General features: G+C 60.3%; 2 protein-coding genes across 2 annotated transcripts; both read right to left on the reverse strand.

Annotated features, from left to right (window-relative positions):
- TNNI1 (troponin I1, slow skeletal type) lies at positions 1-2,400 on the reverse strand. The gene is made up of 4 exons (XM_054290679.1): positions 2,269-2,400; positions 2,097-2,186; positions 1,456-1,632; positions 1-108 (listed from the first exon to the last, which is right to left on the reverse strand). Exons 1-4 carry the CDS (start codon positions 2,392-2,394, stop codon positions 1-3), a joined length of 501 nt encoding a protein of 166 aa, XP_054146654.1. The 5' UTR covers positions 2,395-2,400.
- A 12,772-nt stretch (positions 2,401-15,172) lies between these two features.
- On the reverse strand, positions 15,173-15,989 carry PHLDA3 (pleckstrin homology like domain family A member 3). The gene is made up of 2 exons (XM_054290678.1): positions 15,638-15,989; positions 15,173-15,294 (listed from the first exon to the last, which is right to left on the reverse strand). Exons 1-2 carry the CDS (start codon positions 15,987-15,989, stop codon positions 15,173-15,175), a joined length of 474 nt encoding a protein of 157 aa, XP_054146653.1.
- Between the last annotated feature and the right edge of the window lie 5,007 nt (positions 15,990-20,996).

The following is a 20,996-nucleotide window of genomic DNA, read 5'->3' on the forward strand; positions in this document are numbered from 1 at the left end:
TCACTGCCCCGTGGGGGACTTGGCAGCGTCGAACATCTTCTTCCTGCCCTCCATGCCCGACATGGCCTCCACGTTCTTGCGCCAGTCTCCCACTTCCACAGGGCGCTCCTGCCGAGCACAGGGCTGGGCATGAGGCTCTGGCAGCCCTGCCCGACCCTCCCCTGCCTGCACAGACCCCAGCTGGGACACTGCTGCCCCTGGCAAAGCCCCTGTCCCTCTGCCATGTGTCCTGGGGAGGTGGCAAACAGCGCCCTGATCTCCACAGGGAGCTCTGGATCTTTGTGGGCACTCCCCTCCCCAAAGCCTGGCCAAGCTGCTTTCATGCACCAGAAGGCTCAATAATCCCAGAAAGATTTCTTTAGGAGGAAGAAACCACGTGGGACTTTGGGTTTACAGCAGCACAGTGGGGCAAATGTTTGTACTGAAGTAAAACCACTTCCTGAATTGCCCTCACCTTCCCTGAGCCTTTGGTGGTGACTGGGATTGTTGGTGTGACAGTGGGGGCCTGGCAGACACTTCCAGAGCAGCTCTGGGCAGGTGACAGCAGCTCTGGGAGCCCAGGTGTCTGCTCTGCCCCCCAGCATTCATAGATCACAAGCTGTGACCCAACACCATCCCACCACACCTAGAACAATCCCAGATCTGTTCTCCACCTGGTGCCCAGGGCTGTAAGCACAGTTTTCTGTCCAAAGGGCTGGAAAAGTGCTATACCACAATGGGGGTACAAATGAAAAACTGCTGAAAATTGAGATTCTCATCCAATTCTGCTCATCCAATCCTCATTCACTCTGCTGAGCTGGAATGAGCTGGTGAAAGCCCTCTGGGGAGAGGGGATCCCCAGCTGTGCCTGGAGATGAGGCCCAGCTCCTGCTGCTGGGGCACCTGCACACCCCAGGCAGGTTTGGGCATCGCTGGCATCGAGACTTTCCCTTCTCACACCTCTGCCAAGCAGGTGGGGACTGGGCCATTTATCTCAGGCCAACTGCTGGGCTGCTCTGTCTTATCTAATCTGAGTCTGGGAGTTCCCTGGGAGATTTCTGAGTGTGATTGTGCCCAGCAGGAGCTCTTGTGGTTCCCTACAAGATCAAACTCTGCATGTGCAGCTGAGCCATGGTGCTGGGGGGCCCTGGTGAGAGACCCCCCCACACTCTGGGAGGGAAGAGCACCACAGACACTGCCCTAAATCTCACCAGTTTCCATCCACCTGGCCCAGCCAGATCCCTAAATCTCACCAGTCTCCATCCACCTGGCCCAGTCAGATCCCTAAATCCCACCAGTCTCCATCCACCTGGCCCAGTCAGACTGGTCCCACACGGTCCCACAAGATCCCACAGTGGGAATGGCGTCACAGGGCTCTTTCCAAGGCTAACGGGGGCGAGCACAGGGTGCCCTGGAGAAGGGCAAGGGCACCCCATGGAAGTGTGACCATCTCCAGCCTCCAGAGCAGTCACCCACCTTCTCGGTGTCCTCCTTCTTGACAGACTTCAGGTTGGCCCTGAGGTCCATGGACACCTTGTGCTTGGAGCCCAGCAGAGCCCTGAGCATGGCGTCGGCCGAGACGCGGACCCGGCGCAGGGGAGGCCGCTTGAACTTGCCCCGGAGATCGAGGACTTTGATTTTCAGATCTTTAATCTGCAGGGGCAGGGGAGGAGCGGGGGGGAGGTCACTGCTTGGCTGCCTTGCACAAAGACCCCCAGAGGGAAGCAGGAGCTCTGGCAGCACCAAGCCCCAGGGGGATCTGCTCCTCTCCTGCGGGACCATCCCCACCAGGGCTCTGCCCCACCAGGCTCAGAGCTGGGCCATGGGCTGGGCCCAGCCTGCTCAGGGGGCAGCTGTGCCACCAGAAGCTCTCAGACCCACAGGGGTGACCAGGAGAGTGAGGAACCTCTCTGTGGACCCCGAGGACACTTGGGATTCCCTTGGGCAGGGATGAACCTTGCTCTGAGTGGTGCCTTGCAGAGTAAACACCAGCCCTGAGAAACCCTGGTGCCTGTCCCACATCCCAGCCCAGCCTGGTCCATGACACATCCCCATTCAGGGCAGAGCTGCCACTGGGAGGGAGTTTCCAGAAGGAACCAGCACGTCCTCCCTCCTACCTCCCGGGTGTTGTGGTTGCATTTCGCTTCAATGTCGTATCTCTCCTCATCCACAATTTCCACCTTCTCGTGCAGCTCCCTGCACAGGTCCTGGGCCAAGAAAACAGGAGAGGGGTGAGTGAGGCCCCTCACGCTCCCAGGGAGCCCAGTGCACCCTCGGGCTGAGCAGTACCTGGAGCTGGCTCAGGGAGAGCCCGCTGGTGTGCAGTGGGGTGACCCTCTCAGACAGGTACCTCTCCTTCTCTGCCTGCTTGTCCACAATCTCCTGATCCCACTCCTCCTTGGCCTTGGCCAGCATCAAACTCTGTGAGCACCAGGAAATGGCACAAGTGTGAACAGGCCCCTGTTTGCCCTGAGCCACTCACACCACATCTGTAGGATGGGACAGACTCATGTGCCACCCCCTCCCTGCTGTCCCCAAACACATCAGAGCCTCCCCACAGCTGGGTGGGTCTGTGGGGCCGTGGGGATGTGAGGCTGTGGGGCTGTGGGGCTGTGGGACCGTAGGGCTGTAGGGCCTGTGGGGCTGTGGGGCCATGGGGATGTAGGGCCATGGAGCTATGGGGCTGTGAGGCCGTGGGTCTGTGGGGCTGTGGGACTGTGGGACTGTGGGGCCATGGGACTGTGGGGCCGTGGGGCTGTGAGGCTGTGGGACTGTGGGATGAGGGGCCATGGGTCTGTTGGGCTGTGAGGCTGTTGGGCTGTGAGGCTGTGGGACTGTGGGTCTGTGGGTCTGTGAGGCTCTGGAGCCATGGGGATGTGGGGCTGTGGGGCCATGGATCTGTGGGGCCATGGGGCTGTGGGTCCATGGGGCCATGGGGCTGTGGCACTGTGGGTCTGTGAGGCTCTGGTGCCATGGGGCTGAGGGTCTGTGTGGCCGTGGGGCTGTGGGGCCGTGGGGCCATGGGGCTGTGGGTCTGTGGGTCTGTGGGTCCCTGCTCCTGCTGGCTGCTGCCATTGGCCCTGCTGGGACAGGCAATGTTTACCCCAAGCAGAGCCCGGGGAGCTCCCAGGCCTGTGCAGGAGCACAGTCAGGCTGAGGCCTCAGAGCTGAAGGTGTGGGGGTCTCTCCCCACCCCAGTGCAGGGGAGGTTTGTTTGGACCACAAATCCCACATGAGTGAGAAGAGAGAGGTGGGTGGGAGCTGCTCCCCACAGCCCATCCCTGAGCTTTCCTCGCCCCTGTCCCACCAATGTGCTGCAACCTGGCTCCTTTCCCCCAGCGAGACAAACCCCAGGGAGTTTCCAGCCCTCGGGACTCACCTTCAACAAGAGTTTGCGTGAGGCTGTGATCTTGGATTTTCTCTGGGGGAAAGGGGAGGGAAGGAAAACACCCTTTGAAAACAAACGCGCAGCAAAGGCAGAGCAGCACCAAGGGCTCTCCCAGGGAAAGGCACTTACCTCCCTGCAGGCAGGGCAGCAGCCAGGGAGCAGCAGAAAGAACAAGAGAAGAGAACAGGGCATCAAGGAATGAGAGTAAAAAAGAGGGGACAGTCAAGGAATGCATCTCGTGTGGTTGCAGTTGGTTCCTTATTTCTGTATCTCACAGCTGCCACCAGCACGTGAGCCAGGCCTGAGGGGAAGGTGCCCTCTGGAAATGCAGTGGGAGCTCAGGGCCACAGCTTAGAAAGCCAAAATGTCACTCAGGTGTGACAGGTGAGCTGGCACTGTGCCCATCGTGCCAAGCCCGGTTCACTCCCTGTGGTTCAGACACCCTCATTGCCCCAGTCCCACTTCAGCTGGCTCGGGATGCTTGGATGCTGCTCAGGTTCACAGGGTTGGGACATCCCCAGGTCGTTGCTCCAGGAAAGCTTTACAGGGAGTTCCTCCCTTCTCTGCTCACCAGGGAATGTGTTGGATTTGTGCAATATGCTACAGAGAGCCTCACGGCAAATCCAGAGCGCCTCCCTCCCCTCCAATCTGCATTTGGGGATCTGGGAAAGCCCTGAGGTTTGAACTGGGACATTGAAAGGGCAAACAATTTGCATTTCAAGCCGGTTTTTGCAAGGGGGATGGCACAGAGGTGTGGGGCAGGGCAGGGTCTCCCAGCGAACCCTCCCCAAAGAGACAAGCGCAGCCGGCCGAGGCTCTGGGGATCCGGGGCGCGCAGCTACTCACGGCTCCGGCATCGCGGCGGGGCTGCTCCTGCCGAGAGAGAAAGCGGCTGAACCCGAGGAGCAAATCGCGGTTCACAGAGGCCCGTGCAGCAGGAGCGATGCCGAGGCGCTGCTGCCCCGCGCTGTCGGCGTTGGGAAGCGGCCCCGCGGCTCCATCCCGCTCCGGGACACCCCGCCCGCAGCCCGGGCAAGCTGCGGCGGGCACAGCCGGCCCTGCAGGGCTCGGCCCGCGGCTCCTCGGGGCTGTTCCCAAGCTCCGAGCTGCTCCCCCGCCCGCCCCAGCTCTGGAAACACCGAGAGAAATGGGGGTGCCTCGGGGGTTCCCCGCTGGATCGGCTCCTGTCCTGCAGCTGCCGTGGGCAAGGCAGGGATGGGAGAGCCAAAACCAACCGGGGAACGCCAGAGCAACGGGCAACAACTCTGCTCTGAACCGGGCTGAGGGCTGGGGGTGCCCAGCCTGGAGAAATGAGGGATCCAGGGAGACCTGAGAGCCCCTTCCAGAGCCCAGAGGGGCTCCAGGAGAGAAGGAGGGGAACTCTGGGACAAGGGATGGAGGGACAGGACAAGGGGAATGGCTTCCCGCTGCCAGAGGGCAGAGATGAGTGGGATACTGGGAGGGAATTCTTGGCTGTGAGACCCTGGCACAGGTGCCCAGAGCAGCCATGGGTGCCCCATCCCTGGCAGTGCCCCAGGCCAGGCTGGACAGGGCTTGGAGCACCCTGGGACAGTGGAAGGTGTCTCTGCCATGGCAGGGGTGGGACTGGATGGGCTCTAAGGTCTCTCCCAACCCAAACCATTCAGGTATTCTCAAAGTCAGATCCCACAGGTTCCTTCAGCAGTCACATTCCAGGTGAAACACTCAGGGTTTCCTGTTTTACATTTGCCTGCTGATCCCAAGCCCTGGCAGCTGCTCCAGCCCACGCTGCTCCCCTGGCCCTGCTCTGACCCTGCTGTGCTGAGCAGCCGGGGCACCCTGTGAGCCCAAGCAGCAGAAAAACGTGGGGGGAAATTTTAATATTTTTTCCCCCTCAAACAGCATTTTCCAGGCATGGGTTTAGTGCTTTTCCTTGGGAGTGAAATGGACAAGCTGGGATGTTTTTGCCTTGATCCTTTTGCATCCCCTGATATATGGAAACTGTTTTAGACCCCAAGGATTCATGCTGGGGGAAATGAAAAGCTGGTCTCAAACAGCTGCTCACAGGTTTGTGTGGAGCCTGAGCCAAGCAAATCTCAGGGCACATCCTGGCTCTGTTCCCTTGTCCCTGTTCCCTCCCCATGCCCCCACAGCTCAGCCAGATATGTCCTAAATAAACGAAGTTTGGGGGATGGGGGGAGTGTAATAAAATCCCAGCTGGAATCATCTTCCCCAGAGCCTCCCAATCCAAATCCCCAGATTTACAAGGAGAAATCCCAAGAACAGGAATTTCTTTGTCCTCAAACCACATCAAACATTCAGTTTCTTGCTTTTGTGGAGGTATTTGGTGCTGTGACAAACATCCCAGAGGACAGCAGGCAGCACTGGTGCCTTGAGCAGCGTGGGTTTATTCCTGCTTCTGGGTTTATTCTGGGGGTGGCAGAGGAGCCTTTCTTTCCCTGCCTTTCCTTTGTCCCCTGCTGGAGCAGAGCCCGGCATTCCTTGGGGTGGGATCCACACCACACCTCGAGCTCACGACCTCTACCAAGGTCAGTCACATTTTAGGGCCAAATGGTCCAAAATTGGCTTCCCAAACAGCTGCAGGGACTCAGCTGTGCCAGTGAGACATCCCCAGCAATCCCCAGTGCCAGGACTTCTGGGCTCCAGCTGGATCTGGAGCATCCATGAGAGACTTTGGTCCCTGATGGGGACAAGAGGATCTGGGCAAGGTAATTCTGTAATATTTGCACTGGCCCAGCTGTGAAAAGCTTGTAAAGCTTATTGAACCACTGGATCATGGAAATCTTTAAAAGAAATAATCCCATAAACACAACTACAGTCAATTCCCCCATCCCAGGAGGCTGGAGACAAAGCACAAGCCCTCTCCCACTACCAGGAGGGAGCTCTGTTCCCTTTGTTCCCACCCTGAACCTCCCACCAGTGAGCCAGGCTGGAACACCCAGCAAGTGCTCCTCAAACAGTCCTGTTTGCCATGGTTTGGGAAAAAACAGGCAAATATCAGCTCAAAGTCTTTGTCCCCACTGCAGCCTCACCAATCCTCTCTCCCAGAGCAGAGGAAATGTCTGAGCCCCTCAGAGAGGGGCAGAAATTCAGGCAGATCCTCATGCTGGGGGTTCCTCTGTGTCCTGTGCCAGTGCTGGGGGTCTCGTGCCCATCTCAGCCCCAGCACACCCCGGGGGACAGGGGACAGGGCAGTGGCAGTGCCTTACCTGGCTGTGCAGGAGGGAGGTGACGCCTGGCTGGGACAGCCGCACTCTGCTGGGGCTGGGGCTGAGAGGGGATATTGAATCCCAGCCCTGCCTGCAAGTGGTCGGTAAAAATAGCACAAATCCCCTCCTCTGCCGGCATCTGCTGCAACCCCGGGCGTGCTGGGACTGCTGCTCACACCTGGGGCCCTGCCTGGAGCACAGGGGCACACACAGGTCACCCCTGTGTCACTGCACTTGGGTCCCAGGGCACCCACAACCCCCCTTTGGTTCCAGGGCTGCTTGCATGGGAATCATCCCAGACTGGTTTGGGTGGGAAAAGACCTTAAAAATCATCCAGTCCCAGCCCTGCCATGGTAGGGACACCTTCCACTACCCCAGATTGCTCTAACCCTGTCCAGCCTGGCCTTGGACACTGCCAGGCATGGGGCAGTCCTGTGCATTGTGGGCACCCTGTGCCAGGGCCTGCCCACCCTCACAGGGAAGAATTTCTCCCCACTATCCCCTGTATCCCAGCCTCTGGCAGTGGAAGCCATTCCCCTTGTCCTGTGCCTCCATCCCTTGTCCAGTCCCTCCCCAGCTCTCCTGGAGCCCCTTTGGGCACTGGGATGCCCTAGGACATCCCCTGCTCACATGGGGGCTCTGGGGGTCACACACACAGGCTCAGGCTGCCCAGTGCTGGGGATGCCCTGGGCATGGGCTGCATCCTCCTGGCACCTCTGGTGTGACTGAGCTCCAGAGAGGCTGCAGAAGGCAGGGGAGGGGTGTGAACAGCCTGGGAGCTGCTGCCCTGCACCGTGGGGCGCACACAGGACAGCGCTGGCCAAGGAGACTCCTGGGAGCCACCAGAGGCACCAGAGCAGGACAGGGAACCCCAGCAGGCCAGGCTGCATTGCTGAGGGGTGATGGTGAAAACCAGCAAATGTGGGGGTCTCACCTCAGGCCAGGTGGGGTGGGGACCAAGAGGGCACTGTCCCCTCTCTAGGGAAAAGGAGCAGCCCCGCTCCCCAGCACAGCACTGCAGCTTGGCATGCTCAGCCAGCTCCCAGCCCCGCACAGGCCCTGAGGTTTTCCCCATGAAAAGCAGTGAAAAAGCAGTGAAAAAGCTGCTGTCTGTCCCACTGCTCCCCACAAAGCCCCTTGCCCAGTGTCCCTTTGCATGACAAGGGCTGCAGGGCAGGCAGCACCTGTTCCCCGCGATATTTTTAGGGACAAATTTAGGAGCAAACAATTCCCAACGTGGGGCCCAGCAGGGACAATGCCTGGCATGTTAATCCTGGGGCTTTTATGGCCAGGAGGGACAGAGGGACACACAGCTGCAGGAGTGGGGCAGCTCCCATGGTGGGGAGCACAGACAGCCCCATCCTGCAGAGCCTTCCCGGCTCCTTCCCCCTGCCTGGCAGATGGGTGACAGCAGCACTGGCAGTGGCAGTGCCATCCTCGTGGGAATTGCACCCAGCAAGTCCCAGTGGGCAGGGGAGAAACCCCCCTGTATCCAGCCCACCCGGGACCCTGCAAGGACCCTTCCCTGGCCAGCACAGAGGATCTGCTCTCCCCTCGAGCAGCAGGAGGAGGAGGAGGAGGAGGAGGGGGAAGAGGAGGAGGAGGCCAGCCCCGTCAGACCTTTATAAGGAAAAGCCCCCTCGGGGCCAGGTCTCCAGCATCTTTCCTCCCGGATGCCTTGGAATTGTTTTCGGAGCACAGAGGAGCCAAAATTAGCCCGTGACAACGGCGCTGCATTCCCGCGGCCCCGGGGATGGGGCGGGGGCTGCTCCGGATGCCATCTGCTCCAGGCTCGGGTTTCACCCTCTGCTGAGACCCGGGGACAGGAGGAGGGAGCGGGATGGGGCAATGGGACCCCCAGATTTGGGGTTTTTCCATGGATTTCAAAGCCCCGGCTCTGCCATGGGGGCTGCACAGAGGGACTGGCAGGGGACGGGGATATCCCATCCCTCCTCCCCAGCTCACACAGAGGGACGTTCTGAGTGCCCATCCCGGGCTCACACAGCACAAGGAGCTGTCTCCAGGCGAGGGTTTGTTTTATCAGGTGCCACCGGGGCCATGGACTCCACTCTGAGCTGCTGGGGGTGGGAAGGATCAGGCTGGAAATCTACAGGGCAAAGCAGTGCTGAGGGCAAATTGAGAGCAAAATAATAAAAATATATCTGGGATTGGCTCAGGTGGTCAGAGCTGGGTGCTGATAACACCCAGGTCATGGGTTTGATCCCCATTCACTTTAGAGATGGACCCAATGATCCTTGTGGGTGCCTTCCAACTGAGACTATTCCATCATTCTGTGATTTCTCCATGTGGTGCTGCTGCTACAAATCAAATATCCCTCTGTTACTGGGAGCCACTGGTTGAAGGGAAGGGCTCCCCATGAGCTGCTACCAAGGGGATGGATGCCAGCAGACATTTCCCAGAGAGCTGTATGGGGAGGCCAGAGCCAGGCAGGAGCAGGTCCCCAGGGACAGCTGCTTGTCCCTGAATGTCCCTGGGATCCACAGGTCACTTGTGTTTAGTCTCTTGCAGGTGGACCCCCTGGCATGTGTTTAGAAGGATGGGGCATTTCCCCCTCTGGACTTTCCAAGTCCCTGGAGAGTGTTGGTGGATCGCCCACACCCATGGCAGGGGCTGCCAGAGCTGCCCATGGTCCCTGGCTCCTCAAGGTCTGGAGACTCCACATGCAGAGGTACCTGACTCCTGTGAGCAGTTCAGCTGCCCCACATGAAGCCAATCTCCCTGAGGAAATGGACTTGAAGCAATGCTGGAGGGATCTCTCCCCCTCCTCTGGAACCTTCCCACCCATCCTGTCCTCACCCTCTCCCAACCACCATCCTCGTTCCATCAACCCCGATGGAATTCACAAAGCCAACAGCTCCCAGAGCATCCAGGAGAGGCTTAGAAATGACAGATGAGCCCCTGGTGTCCTTTGGGGCTGAGCCCCTGGTGTCCTGTGGGACTGAGCCCCTGGTGTCCCATGGGACAAAGCCCCTGGTGTCCTTTGGGACTGAATCTCTGGTGTCCTTTGGCGCTGATCCTCACTGCCACACTCAGAGTCCAGCACTGGGGGGTGACAGGAGAGCCCCCAGCTGCACCAGGCTTGTCACAGGACTGGGACAGATGATGCCCTACAGACTCACCATGGTGTGGGAGAAGGTTTTCCTTCTGGTGTGCTGGTGTGGGACAGCTCAGGGACCAGGGGACAGCGAGGTCACCCCCTAAGCTGGGTGATTGCAAGGCTGCAGGGTCAGGGGGCAGTGAAGTGGTGAAGGGCCATGTCTTGAGGAATGTCCCCCATGGTGTTCCCCCTGCAGACCATCCAGCAGGAACCCAGCCAGTCCCACCTGCTCTGTGGATTGGAGACAGTGCAGTTGAAGCTCCTGGGATGCTTCTCTAAGAGCTGATGCCTCCTGCAGCCCTGGGGGGAATTTCCTCCCCCTGCTGCATCTGTGAACAAATCCCACCAAACCTGAGGGATGCCCCTAGATGGAAAGGGGGCAGAATATGGATAATCATCACAGCCCAGCCTGGGAACCAGCACAGCCCCAGGCCAGACCCCAAATATTCCCCAGGGACTGAGAGGTCTCTCTCAGCTCGTCTGCCCCACAGATCTTCACTCCATTGCATCAGCCCCACCAGGACATCCCCATTTCCCACTGCCTGGCAGGGCAGAGGCTCCTCATCCCTTTGGGATGTGCTGCCCCATGTCCTGCTCCTGTCCCAGCCCCATTCTGGGAACCCCAAGCTCTGGAGCCCCCCTGGGCTGGTGCAGCTCAGGAGGGTGCCCGTGCCAGCCCCTCCATGCTGGGCACGAGACTCACCCTCCCCACCTGGCTACAGAGGGCAAATCCATTGCAGGCAGCTCTGCGGCTGGATGCCCAAGCAGGACAATATCCCAAAATGCAAGAAACACCTTCCACTTCTAGAAATACCATGGCCAGTTTGTTTTTTTCTGCTTGAATACTTTGGGGAGGCCTGAAATGTTTGCAGAAGGCTGGGGAGGGTCCCCCAAAAGTCAAGGGGCCCTTTAGGAACAGCACAGGCTCCTGCCTTGTGCCTCCGGCACACGGAAAAGGCTTTGTTAAATGAGGAGGAATTACCTACTTTGGGATAGTGGAAGGACATTATTGAAATGGAGCCACCCGCTGAAGACTTGAAACTTTCAATGGCTTTGCCAGTGACACATGAAACCTCCCCAGTGCTGATCCTGTGGGCTCTTCTCACCAGGAGGGGGATTTGGGCTGTTCTGTGCCAGTGCAGCCATGGCTCAGCAGTGACATCAGTCTGAGTATCACAAACTCCAGGCTGGTTTCCAGCCTAAGGCAAAATATTCTACATAAGCAAAAAAGGCCTGTTCCAAATAATTCAAAATTTCTGGCCCAGGCAGGGACCCTGACAGAGTTTTTGGACATTTTCAGGGTATTTGCATGTAGGGGGATACAGTATGGGTATAGAATGTAATCTTATCCCCTAAAGAATTGCAGCTGAACCAATTACTAAAGATTAGGAGCAGGCCTGATGTTAACAGGCCACACCTGTAGCAAATCAGAACATTGTTATAAAAGAGTGGGTTGGTAGGAGTCAGATGGCTGCTGCAAGGGCCAGGAACAGTCAGTGCTTGGAGGAGCTACCTACAAGAAACATTGAGGAGGTATGAAACTCTGGTGATAGGGAATCCTTGCACTATAATGATAAGAGAACTCTCGATGTATACGACAACATTTGCAGATCTTTGCATCTGTCTCTGAGACACATCTCAGTATCCACTTTGGGTTGGCTGTGCCACCCCTGCCCCCAGAGCCGCTCAGCGGCTCCTGCTTGGGGACAGACAGGTGCTGGTTGTTCCCCCTGCAGCTCCAGCAATGTCTGGGTCCTTGTTTTGATTCTTCCTGGTGAGTCCCTGCCCTTCCTGGGCTCCCACAGCCTCAGCTCTACTGCTGGGAATGTCACAGGCACAGCTCTGAACCCCCTGGGACGCAGAGTCCCTCCGGCAGGGGAGTGAAGGTGTGACCCTGCAGTCCCTGCCCTGGCCCTGCAGCACCCCAGGGGCTGTGCTGCAAGCAGAGTCACTTCTTCCTACACACCAGTGCAGGAGGATTCAGTGGGGATGGCCAAGCCCCCACAGCAGTGCTGGGGATATCCCAGGCTCTGCTCCCTGCAGCAGGGACACACAGACAGCAGAGCTCTGGGTGGGTGCCGTGTCCCAAACCAAAATCCAGTGATTTAGGAATTGTCATTAAGGATGGCCAACAATGAAATCATTTTAGGAGCATCTGGAGGAAATTGGACAGGTGACCTAAAGCCAAAAAGCAGAATGCTACTTGGTACAGCTGGGGTTTCTTTTTTTTTCTTTTTTTCATTTTTATCTGAAGAGGAGCCACCCACGAGCTCAGGGATGATCCTAGGAGAAGCGGGGCAGTGCCAGGCTCTCTGCAGGGCACCTGGTGATGGAAGAGGTCCCATGTGACAAAAGCATTGGCACCATCAGGCTGCACCTCCCTGTCTCAGCACTGTGACCCCAGTGCCCTCCCTGGCACTCAGGGTGTCCAGCCAGCCCCAAACTGATCCCAAAGCCAGACCTGGGATGTCCTCAGGTGGGAAAAACTCCTGTCCTGTGCACCCACTGCACCCCTGTGGTGCTGCAGGGAAGGTGCCAGTCCCTGTGGGTGCCCCTGCCCAGGGTGGGGGGCACAGGGCAGCCCCCCAGAGCAGCCTCAGCACTGGGGCACCCTCACAGAAGTGTGGGGAGGGATGCTGGAACAGGGCACCGTGGACTGGGAGCAGCAGAGCCAGATTTTCAGGCTCCTGCCTTTGAACTCTGGGTGCCCCAGGGCATCTCTCTCCTCTCCCTGGGGGTCTGGCCATGGGAGCCCCTGTGCTGGAGGGGCTGAGGGGCCACAAACCCACCCTGCATCCCCTGTTGTGCCTCAGTTTCCCCACATCCAGGGGCATTAGAAATGCTCCCCATGGGTCCTCTCCTGCTTTGCAGGCTGCCTGGGAGGGCGCTGGCTCCACGTCCCTGGTGCTGGGGATGCTCCAGCCTCTGGCCCTGGCCCCTCTCCACTCCCTGGCTGGCTCTCTGGGCTGTTTATTTGTTTTTCAGTCTCGGGGTGATTTTTTCTCTGCAGAGACATTCAGGCCTCCCAGGGGAGATGAAGCCAGCACACCTTCCACCCCCACAGGATCAACCTGGGCTCTGACCCAGCCCCTGCTCCAGGGTCAGCCTGGGAATCCACTCCCAGAGGATGGGGCAGGTGTGGGTGTCTGCTCAGAAGGGAAATCCCAAACCTGGAGGCCTGGGGAGCTCTGAAGTCCCTGGGGGATATGGGGTCCAGGCAGGGAGCCTGGATGGGTGTTCGACTGGATGAAGGGCTCAGGATGAGGATGGAGAAGCTTGACTTTGCCTGGACCTGAAACACTGACACAGGATTTGTTTTTTCTTATTGTCCCCTCCCTGCACTGTGTGCCTGAATTTCTCCCCAGATCTGGGGTACCGTAGCCTCTCTGCTGCCTCATCATCAGTGCCCAGGGATGTACCACAGCCAGGGCTGTGCTTACATGCTCTCCTCGATAATTTTCTCTGACACTTCCTTGCTGACAGTTGGAAAACAGAAAATATCTATTTACAGGGGGCAAGAGAGCAGAAAATTTGAAAAAAAAGAAGTCACACTGAATAAAACTGGTAACTTTGGGAACCCCTGGCACTGGATGCTCCTCACCCTGGCACCCACCATGGCACAGGCTTGGGATGCTCACATGGCTTTCATTGAGCCTCACTGAATATCCTGGCTCTGGGAGCTGGGGATTCAGGGGAAAGCCCAGGACAGGGATCCTTGCCCTGGAAATGCTGTGTAAGCAGCAGCACCTTCCTGGCCACCCCATTCCCCCCTGACACGTGTGCTGGGACCTGCTCTGGGGCTTGTCCACACAGGGCACCACACCTGAAGCATGTCCTGTGGAAGGTCCCACCACCCCTGAAGGCCCCTTGTCCCTGTCATGACTCTGGGGTGGTGCAGAGCCCCATCTGTGCAGTGCTTGGGTGCCCCATCTGTGCAGTGCTTGGATTTGGCTCCATCTGCAGCCCCAGCCTGGCCCCTGCCCCTCTGCACCCCCAGCTGGGAGGGTCTTGGTAAATGCAGCTCTGAGTCCCCCCTGGCTAAGGAGGCTCTGCTGGGTGGAACCCCCGGGGCCTGTTCGAGCCAGCACGAGCCTGGCCCTGCACAGAGAGCCCTGCCACCGTCCCCAAAGCCACCGGTGCTGCCCTGGCACGGGGACAGGACCCTCAGGCTAGGTACAGGCTGGGGTACGGGGGTATGGGGTGGGGTTCAGGCTGGGGTACAGGTATAGGCTGGTGTACAGGGGGGCAGGCTAGGGTACAGGTGTACAGGATGGGGTACAGGCTGGGGTAGAGGGGTGCAGGTGCAGGCTGGGGTGCAGATTGGGGTTCAGGCTGGGGTACAGATTGGCATTCAGGCTGGGGTGCAGATCAGGGTTCACGCTGGGTGCAGGCTGGGGTTCAAGCTGGGGTACAGATTGGGGTTCAGGCCGGGGTGCAGGTTGAGGTTCAGGCTGGGTGCAGGCTGCCTGGCCCGGGCAATAAGGACACCGCGCTCCGTGGTTCCCACGCGGCCGGGAAATCTCCGGCAGGATCCGCAGCGCCTCCGGCCCCGGGCTGGGCTCAGGCTCCGGCTTGCGGAGCGCTGCTGGCTCCAGGCGCTGCTGTCTGCGCTGCCTGTCGGGGCAGGGCCGTCCCTCCCTGCTGCGGAGCCACAGCGCTGCTCCCGCGTCACCGGCGCACAAACCACCGTGGGAATCCCTGGCGACACGGGCGCAGCAGGACTGGTGACCGGGGAGCCTCGGGGCGCTACTGGGGGGCTCTGGGGGGAGCCTCGGGGTGCTACTGGGGTGCTTTGGAGCCCGAAAGGGGGATGCTGGCTTAGGGGTCATGACTGGCAAAGCTCTGTGCAGTATTTGTGCTCTCCCATGCCCTGTGGGTCCCACAAATCAAAGCAACACCATGGTAAGAAGTTGAAAGTCCTGTTAAGGGACAGTTTTGGTACAGGGAATTGGGGTCCCCAGCATTCCCCCACAGCCCAAGGACATCCCAGACAATGAGTGAGACAATGTCCAGCAGCATGGCTGTGTCACCACAGCATCGTTTCAGTACCCTGCTGAGGGGTCCCTACTGCAGCAGCAGCTTTCCAGACCCTTTTTAAAATTGGGGCCCAGCCACATCCATCTGTTCCAGTGTCACTGTCACACAGGCAGAGCTCCCTGTGGCACAGATCCTTCGGGCACAGCCTCATCCATCCCCTGTCCTGCAGGAGAGGCCTGGGGTCCCCAGCAGTGCACCAAGGTCCTGCACACAGCTGAATGAAGAGCGGTGGGCCCCTGGCAGGGATGTCACCTCCTGCCTTGTCTGAAGTGCCAGGTGGTGGCCCTGCCTGTGTCCTGTGCCCCGCTGTGCCGAGGGGAGGTGGCTGTGCCAGCCCAGCTCCTGCGGTGCCTCTGTCCTGCCCCGGCAAGGGGGGTGCCAGCGCCAGCACCGGCCTCCCCGGGGCCATTGTCCTTGTCCTCGGGCTGCACAGCGGTGACCTCACTTGCCCGCAGGAATCCCGTTCTCCCCAGCTCCTGCCGAGCCGAGTGCCATCTCCATCCGGCTCCTGGGAAGCTGCGATTCCCGGGGCTGCGCCACCGGGGCTGTGTCCAGCTGCACCACTGCAGAGAGAAGGCTCCTGTCACCCACTGGGCCAGCGCTGGGACAGGGGGCATCCTGAGGACACTGGGGAGTGGGGCCAGACACCATCCCCACCCTATCCTGCGTGCAGGATAGCAAAGGGCCCTGTATCCCTTAGGCCACCCCGGACAGAGGGAGGATGTTAGAAAGTCCCTGTCCAGGGATACAGAGAGGCCAAACCCATGGGGGTCCCCCAGCCAGTGCAGGGGGACATGGGAACATCAACCTGCAGACCCACCCCGCTCCACGGGACCCCCTCTCTGGTTCCCAAACCACTCAGGGATGGCAACCTGCGGCCAGGGCCCTCATGCTGGGCTGCGGTACCTGCTCGGCAGCTGTGCCGGGCGCGCACCTCCTGCATCGCCTGCTGGTTCTTGAAGCGCACCAGCCCCATGGTGATCTCGGCGTTCCAGCCCGGGTCCTCCTGGGCGCAGCGGAAATCGATCTCCAGGCTGTCGTCCATCACCACCGTGAAGTAAATGTGCCGCTCCTTCCACTCCACGCACTCCACGGCCTTCATGCGGGCAAAGCTCAGCTCCTTGTGCCGCGAACCCTTGGGCTCGAAGAGCTGCAGCCCCTTCTCGGTCAGCAGGCACCGCTTCTTCTTCCAGAGCTGCAGCAGCCCCCCGCTCCGCTTCTCCAGCACCCCCTCCCTCAGCACCTTCTCGGGGGTCATCGCGGCTGCTCGGCCCCGGGCTCCTCAGCACCCTGCGCCTGCCCAGCCGGGCATTACCCGCCGGGGAATCCCAGCCGAGCTCCCGGGGCCGGGACCCGCGGGGGCCGTGCTGCCCCGGGCCTGGCCGCTCCCGCCGCGGCTCTCAGAGGGGCCGAGGCTCGGGGAGCCCCATCCGGCCCGTGCCGGGCTCCGCTCCCTGCCCGAGCCGCGTGTGGGATCCGCGCTCGCAGGAGCTGTCGCTACTTGCCCGGCCGCTCTCCCACTCGCATTCCTGCGCCTCGCCTGGCCCCTCCTGCTCCCAGGCTCCCTTCACGCCCAGGCGAAGCCCGACCAGGCCCGGCGCAGCCCCGCTTCACCCGGGAGGAGCTTCTGGGGTGCCCGAGGGCAGCCGCGGCCTCGGGGCCTTCGTGTGAACAGGCAGGGTGAGGGACGGGGCTGCATGGCAGCGCTGCAGGGTGTGTGAGGGACGGGGCTGCATGGCAGCGCTGCAGGGACGGGATGGAACAGGGCTCGGGGACTTGTGCACGACAGCCCGGGGTGCAGGCACAGATGTTGGAGGGGCAGGAGCAGCTCTTGGGGGTGCAGCACCGGGTGTTGGGGGTGCAGCCCCGCGGGCACAGGGCTGTAGGGTGCAGGGGGCTCTGTGTAGCCGGGCAGGGGTACAGAGTACAGTGCTACCGGGCAAGGGGGGCTGGGGTGCAGTGCCAGCCAAGAAGGCACAATGGGCTGCAGTGCCAGGGCAAGGGCTGCTGGGTGCAGTGCCAGCTGGGACATTAGGCTGTGCCTGCAGCACCAGCCAGGCAGGGGCTCTGGGGACCCCGAGTGCAGCCCAGGAGGAGACAAAAGCGGAGAACAGCAGCAATGGGGACAACCCCTGACAGCCACTCACCCCCAGTCAGTCACCCGAGGGTGCCGGACCACCCCTCAGCACACAGAGCTCCCATTCCTCAAAGGCCCTGAGATGGGGGTTTGAAGCGCCCAGGCTGTCCCACAGCGAGGAGCATCCCCAGCCCTGTGACCTGTGCAGGAGCCGCGGAGCGGGGCCGGGGCAGCGCAGCCCGCTCCTCCTGCCTGATCCTCCCCCCCCCTGCCGGCAAGCACCGTCTCCTTTCCAGCCCGTCCCGTTCCCGGCCACCGCAGCACCGTCTGTTCCTGTGCCAGCGCCTGGCACCGAGGGTTCCCCGGGCCGGGCCGGGCTGCCGGGGGGGGCACCTGGGGACTTGTGAGCTGCCACGGGGGGTGACGGTCACAGGCGGCTGGGCAGCTGAATGTGCCCCTGCAAACGCTGAGAGAGTGGGTCCTTCACCCAGATGAGGTCTGCAATGGGAAGAGATCCCCCCGGGAATGTGCCGGGGTCACTGACAGGGGCTGGATCAGCCCCTGGCACACACCCTGCTCCTGCAGCCCCCACAGCCCCCAGCCCCGCAGAGCCCCGGCCGGAGTCCCCTCCTGCCCCAGCCCCTCTATCGCTCCGCTCCCTGCCGGGGGCTTTGCCGGCAGCCGCCGTGGCCAGCGGGCAAGTCTGCAGCGCTGATGAGATGCACCTCATTATCCCTCATTAAGAGGGCAGGGCAGCTGGCGGAGCCAGGAACTGGTTCGTGCTCCCTGGGGCCAACCTCGCCACGCTGGCAGAGATCCCGGCTGTCCCAGGAGACCCGGGCTCCTGACGTGGGGCGGCCCCGGAGGTCACCCCGAGCACCCCGGCGCTTAGGAGGGGGCAGAGCAGTGTGGGTTCCCCAGCAGAGCAGGGTGGGTTCCCTTGGCAGAGCAGTTTGGGTTCCCTTGGCAGAGCAGAGCAGAGCACTGTGGGTTCTTCCAGCAGAGCAGAGCAGTGTGGGTTCCCCAGCAGAGCATTTTGGGGTTCCTCAGCAGAGCAGAGCACGGTGGGTTCCCTCAGCAAGGCTGCTTTCCCACACACAGGTAACGCTCAGCTCCAGGGATGCTGAGCCCTGGGAGCTCAGGGGGAGCAGTTTTGGGACTGTCACTGTTCTGGTAAGCTGGGATGTCAGTGGGCAGTTCTGGTTCATCATCCAGCTCCAGCTCCATCCTCACAGCCCAGGGGAGAGCCAAGGGCTGCCAACCCGGCCCCTCTGCTCACCACAGTCACTGCTTCTCCAGGCACCAGCCACCAAGGGAGGGAGCTGGTCCTGCAGCTCTGGGTGTGAAGGAGCTTTGGGAACGTCCTTCTCCACTCCCATCTCCCCAGACACAGCAGGGGCAGGGCTCTCACCCTGCCAGGCTGCCCAGGGGCACACGGCACTTCCTGCCCTGCAGCAAACCCTGCAGGACCCACTGTGTCAGGCTGTGGGTGAGCCAAGGGCTCTGCTGTGCTCCATGGGCTGCCCACGGCTCATCCCATCCACACGGGGCCCTCAGGGCAGGTGACAGTGCTGTGGGGCTCAGCCCTGCCCCGAGGTGACATCCCCACAGGGCTGGGTGACAGGGTGACATCCCCCCTCACAGTGGGGCTTGGGGGCTCCACTCTGACCCCCCAAGCAGTGCCATCACCTCGAGGCTCCAGGGTGCTTGGGCACAAGCCACTCGCTGGTTTGTCCCTTGAGGGCAGGTGTGGGTGCCACAGCCCCTTCCCAAGGGCGGGAGCTGCCTCGAGGGGGAGCTGGACAGCACCTGGCACAGGTGAGCAGACTCGGCTGGGCCCTGCTGTGCTGCTAACCAGCCGAGGGTAGCATGGTCAGAGCTGTCCCACTGCAGCTCGGGCAGGAGGTGCCCAAAAAGCACCTCTAGTCCCACCCTGCTTCTCCTGGGCCGTGTCCCAGCACCTCCTCCCGCCCCCCTCACGCCTCTGTCGGGATGTGCAGCCCCCGTGATCCCATCCTGGTGTCCTCACGGTGGGCTCTGTCACCCCCCAAGCCACTCTGAGTGACCAGTGCAGGGTCAGCAGGAGTGTGGCACCCAGGGCAAACCCCCAGGACATGGTCCCTGTCCTGGGACCTTTGGGGCTGGGAGCTCAGCAGGGACCCACCAGGCAGGAGAAAAGAGGACCTGGGGAGGCTGAACTTCAGTTTTCCACTGTCTATAGAAAGGTTGCGGAGACATGGCCCTGCCTGGCAAAAGGACACAAGACACCAGGCACAGGGGCACAACAGGGCAAGCAGGGATTCAAAGAATCATTAATGTTGGAAAATCCCTCCCAGGTCACAAGACCATCCATTCCAATCACTCCCCCAGCACTGCCACAATCCCACGTCCCCATATTTCACATCCCACAGGGCTTCTGAACACCCCAGGGGTGGTGACTCCACCACTGCCCTGGGCAGCTGTGCCAGGGCCTGACCATCCTTTCAGTGATGAAACAACCCTTCCAAGGCTTGTGTGGCCCAATGCTGTGACAGGATCCCCAGTGGTGGGACCTCCATCCTCAGAGGGTTCCTGTACCTCAGTGGACACCAAAGGCTCTGGCCAACCTGACCTCTGGAACCCTGCCTTAAGCAGTTAAGGCTTCTGCTGGTCCCTTCCAACCTACATCTATCCATGGCCCTCCAAAACCAAATCTAGCATTTTCTCCTGGCTTTGACCAGGCCTCCAAGTGGAATTGGCCTCTCTGGGGTCCAACATGTGAAATGTCACTATCTCATAGAACCATCAGCTGGTTTGGGTTGAAAGGTTAAGAACCATCCTGTTCCACCCCCTGCCATGGCAGGGACACCTTCCACTGTCCCAGATTCCTCCAAGCCCTGTCCAGCCTGGCCTTGGACACTTCCAGGGATCCAGGGGCAGCCACAGCTGCTCTGGGCACCCTGTGCTGGGGCCTCTCCACCCTCACAGCCAAGAATTCCTTCCCAATACCCCATCTAACTCTGCCCTATGGAGTGGAAAGCCATTCCCCTTTGTCCCAGCACTCCAGGCCCTTGTCCCCAGTCCCTCTCCAGCACCCCTGGAGCCCCTGTAGGCACTGGAAGGGGCTCTGAGCTCTCCCTGGAGATTTTTCCAGGTGACATCCCCAGCTGTCCCAGCCTGACTCCGGAGCAGAGGGGCTCCCTCTCCTCCCCTCTCTCTGACAGAACCCCTACAGCTGCATGAGGAAGGGACAAAATACTCATTGTAGCTTTACTGAGCAACCAGCACTGCCTGGGCACGATCCCACCTGGGGCACATCCAGCTGAGATGCCAGAGCAGCAGCAGCACAGCATCCCCTGCATGCTCACAGAGAAGGCAGCAGCTTCCTGACCCCTCCATCCCTGCAGCAGCTTCCAGAACAGGCCCCCCTCACCTCTGTGGTGGAGCAGCAGGGCCTCTGCCAAGCGAGGGAGGCAGGTTTGGGTCTCCACACCAGGCTGGTACCTGAGCCCTCTGTGCTGCAGCTCCCAGCCCTTCCTGAGCCTGGGCTGTCTGCCCCCCACACCAGACCCCTCATCCCAGCCACCCCACAGCCCAGAGCAGTGGGTCCTGCTGGAATCTAAAGGGGGAAGGTTTTGGAGATGGTAAACGTTTTGCAGATGGCAACTCCCCATGTGCATTTCATAAACATCATGTAAAGCTGAGGGTGTGATGAACAGGAGAAAGCACTGAGGTTGATAAAGGAGCCCCAGTCCTGCCCCAAAAAAGGATTTCTGCCTCTGTTGTGCTTCTCAGAACACTCCTCATCTCATTTGCTCAACCACAATGTTTATAACTTTAAAAACCCCAGAACCCAATTGCCTGTGGAGCCCCTAAGCTGCAGCAAGGCTGATCCGAGTCTGTCCCACCAGTCCAACAGGAGAATCACAGAAAGGGAGTGAAGAGTTTAGATGGAAACCAATTAGACCTGGGCAGCTGCCAAACTGGAGGCTTAATGATCCACAAGCTGTAAAAACGCAGGGAGTAGGTGAAAAGCTGTTAATTACTTGGCACTGCTGGGCACACCTCTTGGCGAGGTGCCACCTAAAGCACTGATAGGGGTTTTGAGAGCCTGAGCACGTGTGTGGTGCTACCAACACACCCAGCAGGGCTGTCCTGGCCTCCCAGCATCAGCCTCTGCTTTTGGAATAGTTATCCCCATTCCTGGAA

The sequence above is a fragment of the Melozone crissalis genome, unplaced genomic scaffold (genome assembly GCF_028551555.1).
Source record: "Melozone crissalis strain CALT ecotype California unplaced genomic scaffold, PUWL_Pcris_2 ptg000086l_1, whole genome shotgun sequence".
Lineage (NCBI taxonomy): Eukaryota > Metazoa > Chordata > Aves > Passeriformes > Passerellidae > Melozone > Melozone crissalis.

Bases quoted from the DNA above. Each gene is read 5' to 3' on its own strand.
- TNNI1 (XM_054290679.1), bottom strand. From the start codon at position 2,394: ATGCTGGCCAAGGCCAAGGAGGAGTGGGATCAGGAGATTGTGGACAAG. The intron at 2,187-2,268 runs GTACTGCTCAGC...TTCTTGGCCCAG, and splicing joins TCTCCCTGAGCCAGCTCCAG to GACCTGTGCAGGGAGCTGCA. The intron at 1,633-2,096 runs GTAGGAGGGAGG...CTGCCCCTGCAG, and splicing joins GCAACCACAACACCCGGGAG to ATTAAAGATCTGAAAATCAA.
- PHLDA3 (XM_054290678.1), bottom strand. From the start codon at position 15,989: ATGACCCCCGAGAAGGTGCTGAGGGAGGGGGTGCTGGAGAAGCGGAGC. The intron at 15,295-15,637 runs GTACCGCAGCCC...TTCTCTCTGCAG, and splicing joins CCGGCACAGCTGCCGAGCAG to TGGTGCAGCTGGACACAGCC.